The sequence below is a fragment of the Exophiala oligosperma genome (genome assembly GCF_000835515.1).
Source record: "Exophiala oligosperma strain CBS 72588 unplaced genomic scaffold supercont1.34, whole genome shotgun sequence".
In the NCBI taxonomy this organism is placed as follows: domain Eukaryota; kingdom Fungi; phylum Ascomycota; class Eurotiomycetes; order Chaetothyriales; family Herpotrichiellaceae; genus Exophiala; species Exophiala oligosperma.
The window spans coordinates 41,906-49,653 of NW_015622851.1; the positions used below are offsets into that span (position 1 = coordinate 41,906).

General features: G+C 50.5%; 3 protein-coding genes across 3 annotated transcripts; 2 read left to right on the forward strand and 1 right to left on the reverse strand.

Moving 5' to 3' along the window:
* Positions 1 to 273, forward strand: PV06_11473 (uncharacterized protein; the record flags this gene model as incomplete). The annotated part of the gene is made up of 1 exon (XM_016413158.1): positions 1 to 273. The coding sequence occupies one exon, from the start codon at positions 1 to 3 to the stop codon at positions 271 to 273; it is 273 nt and encodes a 90-aa protein (XP_016256468.1).
* Positions 274 to 1,099: 826 nt separating this feature from the next.
* Positions 1,100 to 2,337, reverse strand: PV06_11474 (uncharacterized protein; the record flags this gene model as incomplete). The annotated part of the gene is made up of 4 exons (XM_016413159.1): positions 1,100 to 1,491; positions 1,580 to 1,858; positions 2,017 to 2,182; positions 2,261 to 2,337. 4 exons carry the CDS (start codon positions 2,335 to 2,337, stop codon positions 1,174 to 1,176), a joined length of 840 nt encoding a protein of 279 aa, XP_016256469.1. The 3' UTR covers positions 1,100 to 1,173.
* A 2,217-nt stretch (positions 2,338 to 4,554) lies between these two features.
* On the forward strand, positions 4,555 to 6,524 carry PV06_11475 (uncharacterized protein). Its single transcript, XM_016413160.1, has 3 exons — positions 4,555 to 4,918; positions 4,975 to 5,088; positions 5,155 to 6,524. The coding sequence occupies exons 1-3, from the start codon at positions 4,825 to 4,827 to the stop codon at positions 6,477 to 6,479; spliced, it is 1,533 nt and encodes a 510-aa protein (XP_016256470.1). The 5' UTR covers positions 4,555 to 4,824; the 3' UTR covers positions 6,480 to 6,524.
* Positions 6,525 to 7,748: the final 1,224 nt, after the last annotated feature.

Below are 7,748 nucleotides of genomic sequence, written 5' to 3' on the forward strand. Positions count from 1 at the left end.
ATGCCTATCGCAATCATGCACGGCGTCAACGGGGACTGGGCCGTGGACGAGCGGGGCAAGAAGCGGGTGTTCTGGACAGGCTACACCCTCGATCGCCGGCTGAGCTGCTTGCAGAAACAAGTAGCTAAGGCGAGGAAGATAGCCAAGGTAGCCGAAACCCGGACCTATAATGCTCATAAACGGGTTTTTGCAGAAGCCGCAAAAGAGACCCGTAAATGGAGGGTCTCGGGGGAAGTTGGGACGAATAGAAGTAATCGATTCGGAGTAAATTAGGCGATAGTTGGTGAGGTTTTAGGTCGTTTGGTCGTAAAAGTGGTTATTTTGGTGATCACCAGTTACTTTTGTGTGCAGCACCACCTTATGGCCGGTATCGCTTGCGAGTCCGAGATAAATGGAGCGTGGCACGGGTACGACTCGAACGTCTTATAAGATAGTGTTACTCTATGAGAGATACCCCCTTCCGCCACCACGCAAACTGTTCCACCCTCGTAATCGGCTCTCCACGAGACTACTTAACTTTGATATTCCTTTTACATGGATAGCCTTTACGCTAGGCTCTATAAACTTGATCCTCTTTTTATCCTTCTTCGACTACGGCTCTATACAACTGTAAGTCCTCCTACATAGCGTCACCCGCCTCGTCCTTCTTCCTTGTATATCGTAAGGCGCTATCAAGGAAGATCTAAAACCCTCTCAAATCCCACCTTTCGTCTTTCGTTGACGGACCCAGGTTAACTTTCTGTCCAGCTCATCACCCATTCACGGGTCCTAGATTCTGCTATTCTAGAGCAAGAAGTAGCAACTATATACAACTTCCTCATTAGCGTCGGTAGAGACCCTATAATGCGACTTTCAATTTCATCGTCGATCTGGCACGACTTGGCCGGCCTCTGCAGCGGACCAGCCCCGAATGTGGATGGTGGAGGCTGTCTTTTGCAGTCCTGTCTAAGATGCTCGATTTCAGCACTACCATTGTGGTCAATGCCAACCTGTCTATTCTGGTCAACGAGTATCCAGCGGACGGAAGGATTAGAATCTGCAGAAGAATTGTCGCTACCAATAATCATAACAACGTTGTGAACCTCACGCGTCGATCCAAGCAGTTAAATTTAGCTCCCCCTATGTTGCACCAAGAGCACATGTGCCAAACCCAAAGCGCCGCCTGACCTTCCTTCACTTCTTCAGGGCCCAGACGCTAAGCATGTCTGTCCCTTGACCAGCCTTGTACGAGCGAGGAGGCTTGATGTAGGCCACCCTCTCAAACGGTCCATGCCCAGTGTCTGACGCCCCTGCCAGTTCTTGTATCAGCCCATCGCCGCCTTCGCCTAGAAGGTTCCAATAGACACCCTTAACTCCCCAAGGCGGCCCGACAGACTTCAAGTCTTTGTACAAGGGGAACTCTAGGCAGACGAGAACGCCGGATGGGGTGAGAAGCTCTCGAATCCTCCGAGCCCAGTCTTTTCGCATCTCGGGCAGGAGAGCGCATAGGAACTATTTCGAGGCCAAAAGTCAGCACCCCTCGCTCTAGCTGTCTAGCTGGATGATATGGTAATGAATAATACGGCTACGATAAACTCACGGTGTAGTCGTAAATCAGGTCGAATCCCTGCGTGCCGTCTTCCGCAACGCAGCCTACCTCCCAGTCCCGCTGGAAAAGGTCGCCGCGGACAAACTTGACGGTTCCCGGTTGGTCAACGTGCCGATTGTCCGTCTCGGCGAAATTGAACACGGTCGGGTGGGCGAGCTCGGTGGTCGCGTAGGCGTTGGCGGTGTCGATAGCCGTTTGGGAGACTTCAAGGCCGTAGGCGTTGAAGCCATGAAGGGCGAGCATGACGGGGTCGTAACCTTTCCCGCAGCCCTTGTAATGCTCGTCAGCAGGAATTTACGCGTAATAGGACCCCGCTTCGGGTTCCCCCCTTCAACTATTCTATCCATTTTTGGAAACGCCTTGACTGAACAAAAAAGAAAAATTCGACTTTTAAAGAAACGTGACCTTGCCGAGAGGGAGAAACATACTGGCACCAGCGCTCTTAGGCGACGCCCACCCTCCCGTCGGGGAAGGAGCCGGGGCCGCGACTCAACAAAATCAACCAATGCCGGCGACGGGATCCCGCGATCCCAAAGATCGCTCTGACCCATGTCCCACAGCTCCGACCATCCAGCACTTTGAAGCTCCCTGTCTCTGTCCCGCGTCAGCCTGTAGTCAAGACGCGCGGTCTAGAGAGAAAATTTACCGCTTTTACCCTCGGTAGCTGCGTACCTATTAGTGAAATGGGTTACAAGACGCCCAGGCGGGACAGGATTGAAGTTTGCCATGCTATTGTTGCTTGCGACCATGCTTGATAAGCTCAAAATACTTGATCTGAGATTCTGTAGTTTGTTGACTATTGCTGCGCCGTAGGCCTTTAAGTAGGCTCTAAGGCCAGAAAGAGGGCAGGATTGCGCACCTAACCATGCTGGCTGGTGACGCGTAGGGTGGCGGCCGAGGCAGAAGGCCTAAATCCCGACATTACCCAGTCCGAACAGGGAAGATCGCGTCATCCCTCGGAAAAGTTTCGGGAACGCCCCGTTAGTGCAACGTCACCTTAACATATCACAGACATGCCACCCTGCTACAACATAACGGTGCCTCGATCGAGAAAGTACATAGTCACGACAGGGCGTCCTATATCCTTCTTCCAGCTCTTTACTGCGTAGGAAATGAAGAGGCTTTCGCGTGAATATGGTTGGCCTTTCTGACTCATAGGGGTATTTCTCCTGGAACCCTAACGGGCACGTTTTCTTTCATGTCCCACGCCGGGGTAGAGCTATCCCAATACTTCAAGCTCTTACCATTCAATATCGCGCTTGACAAGACAGAGACCAACTAATCTGCCAGGATAGACATACTATCTCATCGACTACCCTATCTTGATTTCCTCTTGCACGAAGGACACGGCAGGGCCTATTTCACTTTTGCTCGGCCACTATTCCACTTATCCTTTTCCAATACTAGTGACTTACAGGTAACCCATATGATCATCGTCTTTTCATCCGACTCTAACCTGCATCATCCACCAACACATCTATATATCCATGCTCGATTTGTAAAGCAGATGCCGACCTGGCGTCCGACGTCATTCTGACCCCTCTCCGGGATTTGCTCCGTAGCGTATAAACATAACCGTGTCGGGGGACATTACAAGATAACGTGAGCAAAATATATTGCCAATCGCATAGAAGATTTGCCATTAGAATTAAACCATCTGCTTTGCTATATCGCCGCCCCTATTAAGAAAGGGTAGCAAGGAAGCGTTAATCAAGAACATGGCTCGTCCTGGAACGGGCTGGCGGTATGCCTCGACAGCTCGGCTCTCCGGACCGGCCCAACGTCGGAGATATTAGTGCTTGCCCGCCACTGCCCGCTTACCCCGCACCTCGCCCAATTCGTAGAAGACCCTTGGTGCTTTGGTTCGAGTTGGCGAAGTAGCTGCTTATATCATTAGTCCACTCTAAGAAAGCCTAAGTTTTTCGCCAAAGAGCAGGCAAGCGCTTGAATATGTGGACTTCTCTGCATCATCTAACATATTTGCGACTTATTCTCAGTAGTCGAGCCTATCGACAGCCTCGTCATCTAGTACCTATACAATAAACTTCCACGTCCATGAGCACTAGTTATAGTTCTGTATAGTATTGGGTATCGTTTTTAACAGGCGCGGCGCAGCGGACAAGCGGCAACAACATACAACCCTTTTGTCAACTAAGAGGGTCTGCTGGACAGGACCGGCGCCGGCGGACTAAGGAGAATTAATGGAACAGGAGACAGCTTGTCACGTGGGAAACTTTCCCTGCCACAGTCACGCCTGGATCAGGGGTGTAATAATGACCAGTTAGAGGGAGCTTGAACCTAGCTAAGTAGGTATGTACGGGAGGGAGGAAGAAGAGCCAACGGGCTGACAGAAGCAAGCAGATGTGTACTGCCGTATCCGTACTTCTTATGTATTATTATCCCTTATTACCGCGGACTGTCACAACTGCCACAAACACCTATTTACCGACCCACTCCCCCAAAAATATAGCTACACCCACCCTTTGGAATCCCTTCAAACCCTCGTACCGCGTTCTCACGTGTATTCCCAGATCATACATATTCCACCGCATATTCGTTAGAGTATACTATTCCTGTCCGCAGAATCCCTGGGCTCAAACCACACCGAGCCTCCATGTTTCCGATTCTAAATAAATCTTATCCCTGTTAAGAGAAACTTGATTCCCCCGGCTAGACTTTTCCGAGTTGTCGTTAGGTAAGATCCCCGCTACTTGTGCCAGTATCTGTCCATATGACGTCGTAAAAAGGGGCGAGCAGGGAGGCCGCGGAAGTGCGGAAACGCAATTTTCGCGCTTTACACTCGTGTAGATGACTGTCAACCGCCACGTAAGGTAAGGTAAAGTACGTACCTTAGGTAGTAAAAGACTTCATGGACCCAGTATTTGACCTGTCTCAGAATCTCCAAGTATAATACAGCGGCCTCCTCATCCATTCACACCCGCTTCCATCACTCACGAATCGATTCAGTCACTTCTTAAACACCGCGCCCCCAAGCAAGAAAACGTGTGATAGAATTGACAAATAGGCGGAGGCGCCGTGTGTGGGCCTGTTACCACGCATGCATTATATTTAGACCCAAAAGTTTGGGTCTGCTTATAGAAACCGATGTCTTTTAAAGACCTTGCAATAGCTCACCCTATTTCCCATTACCTATTTCTCATCGTGTGCAGTTTCCTCGTATATACTTGGATACCTACCACGTAACTCCAATTTGTTGGCAATCTTTCATCACAACAATGGCCACTGCTGAATTTGCTACCGCTGAAATGAGTGGCTCGCAATGCTGTAACCTCGGAGATCATGATCAGCGTTGCCGGATAGTCATCATCGGTTCGTCTGCAGAATCCTCCGGAATCATATGTACTCGGCCATCTAACATAGTGCAGGAGGGGGTTCTGCCGCATTCGCAGCCGCGACTGCTGCCGCACCATTCGCAGCGTCTGTTAAAATTGTGAACGAGGGCTTACCTATGGGCGGCACATGTGTGAACGTTGGCTGCGGTTAGTAAAGCTTAGTGATAAATACGAACCTCTGTCTATATCACTGACGTGGATTATCTTGACCAGTTCCTTCGAAATTCCTCATCCAAGCGGCTCATATAAGCAGCCCTTACAATTCCAGTCCGCCATACCATGGGTTTTCGAACATCTCAGAGAGAGTCACCGATTTCGCTGCGTTAACGACACAGAATCGCCAGCTCGTGGAAGATCTCCGTGAGAAGAAGTATGCCAATGTTATTGCCGGGTTTGACAACATTGAGTATGTCCAAGGACTGGGAAGAATTCTCATTAAAGGCGACTTTTTCTCCGTTGCTGTCGATTGCGACCCAACCAAGGAAACGCCTTACCGAGAACTACTAGCGGACCGAGTGATCCTAGCCACAGGCGTACACACCAGTCTTCCGAAGCAGTTGCTGCCGGGTTTGGAGGAAGTTCCGTTTCTCACAAACGAAACTGCTTATTTTGAACCGATCCTACCCAAGTCCCTTATTGTGCTCGGTGGAGGTTACGTTGCGGTGGAAGCAGCCCAGATGTTTGCGCGACTGGGCTCTCGGGTGACAATTCTGCAACGATCATCGCACGTGCTCTCCGGCGCGGGTGAAGATATAGGGTTGGCTTTAACTGGCTATTTGCAAGAGGAAGGGATAGAAGTGGTGCTTGGCCTCGACATTTTATCTGCGACTCTTGATGATGGCGAGGTCATGGTAACGGCGAAACCGCCCAGCGGAAAGCTCCAGACCTTCAAAGCATCGAAGATCTTCATTGCCACTGGCCGGTCTGCCAAAACGGAAAATGTGTCTGATGTGCCACTCCGGCTGTCTGATTCGCCGCATGGCGGATTCGTTGTTTCAGAAACCCTACAGACTTCCATTTCCGGAGTGTACGCCGCAGGAGACTGTGTTGCCGGCTCGCCGCAATATGTGTACACGGCAGCAGCGGAAGGCAAACTCGCAGCGCTCAATGCCTTGGCCTCGTTTAATGGCCAAAAGGAGACGCCGATTGATTATTCAGTCGTTCCTTGGGTTGTTTTTTCATCTCCAGCTGTCGCTGGAGTCGGCCTCGATGTCCATGAAGCCCGAGCCAAAGGCATCGAGGCCGATGCTTCCATTGTCCCCCTCTCCCTCCTTCCGCGGGCTATCGTGCAACAGGAAACACGTGGCTTCGTGGCTTTAATTCGGAATAAGCAGGACGACACCATTATTGGAGCGCGTATCTTGGCAGAGGAAGGCGGGGAGCTCGTCATGGAAGCATCTCTTTGTGTTCAACATAAGATCAGGGCCCAGGAACTGGCGGGGATGTACCATCCATATTTGACATGGAATGAAGCCTGGAAATTAGCAGCTTTGGGGTTCGCGAAGGACGTCAACCAGCTTAGCTGTTGCGCAACATAGCTAGGCATGCCACCGCTTCAACTACCTGTCTAGTCTAGAATATGGAATTTAATTACTCGTTTTTCTTTCTCTGCCAGATTAAATGAAATCAGATCGTAGTTTGGAGACGCTTCATCGAAGAGGGGGATTTGGCGATTATAACTACCCTCACCTAATTCGAGGACATTTTTAAAGAAGTAATTTTTGAGTTAAGACGCTATTCTTTAGCCTATCTGCTCTCTGTTACCTCGGGACATCCTTAAAGCGCTTCAGAGTACTGCAGACGGTTTTTTTCCCTAAGCCATTGGAGGTTAGACACGCACGGCATTTGAATGATTTGAATCGATCTGCTCTCACCCTTCGCCCTCTAGACTTGCCTTCCTCCAGTCTCGAAGCTTCTATAGATAGATATTTATTACGCCCGGAGGACTCGACCTATAGGGCACAACTAATTTATGTAACGTACATGCATCTCAGCTACTCGCTTCGTCCAGAACCTAAACGGTGCGTCAACCATTCCCGATCTTGTATCTCCTAGATAATGATGCTGCTGGCATGTCGCGCAAAGTCCTAGCAAGCAGGCCAAAATTGAAGGCTGCATTCTTCAAGTGTTCAGCGTCCTATCTACAGCGGCTGAAGCGGCGGCCCGGCTACGTAGGGGGTTAGTTGGCTGAGACATGCCGCGGTCTCCTAGTTGCTTGTTTCGTGATCTGTGGTGAGTCTTCCCGTTGCTTTCGCGAATTTGATCGTGGCATGGACGGCTTTCATGTTTGGTGTCCACGGTTCAGTATCTAATGGCGCTTTCCCTCCCAGCCAGAACGAGAGGTTCTCCCTGTCTGCCTCGGAACCCTGCACTAGGCCAATTCTCTGCGATGTCCACCTTGTGCAGCGGAATAGGAAGTGTCGGACTGTCTCTTCTGACTCTCCGCAGTCGCATCTATCCGATTCGGCGGCCTTGATCTTGTGTAGATACGTATTGAGCCTTGTCATTCCTGTCCGGAGCTGTGCCAGTATGTTGGCCTCCTCCCGCTTGAGTCCGTTATAGAGCTTGAGCGTGTGTCGACCCGGAAGCGCGGTGTCTATGAACTTTGTGTAATGACCTACTCCCTCTGGCAGTTGCCTGTTTTGGCGCTGTCTAGATATGGCCAGTCTGGTTGCTGTCGATTTGGCTGTCCAGGATTGTGTACTAGGTGTCTGTCCTGTGGTCGATCCTTGGGCTAATGTTTTCGCCTTCTGTCCTAGCGGGAACCTGTCATCTGCCGGAGCCCACAGCAGTTCAACTGAATTGCC

Excerpts from the sequence above, each read along its gene's own strand:
- PV06_11475 (XM_016413160.1), top strand. The coding sequence starts at position 4,825 with ATGGCCACTGCTGAATTTGCTACCGCTGAAATGAGTGGCTCGCAATGC. Across the intron at positions 4,919-4,974 it reads TTGCCGGATAGTCATCATCG|GAGGGGGTTCTGCCGCATTC; the intron begins GTTCGTCTGCAG and ends AACATAGTGCAG. Across the intron at positions 5,089-5,154 it reads ATGTGTGAACGTTGGCTGCG|TTCCTTCGAAATTCCTCATC; the intron begins GTTAGTAAAGCT and ends TATCTTGACCAG.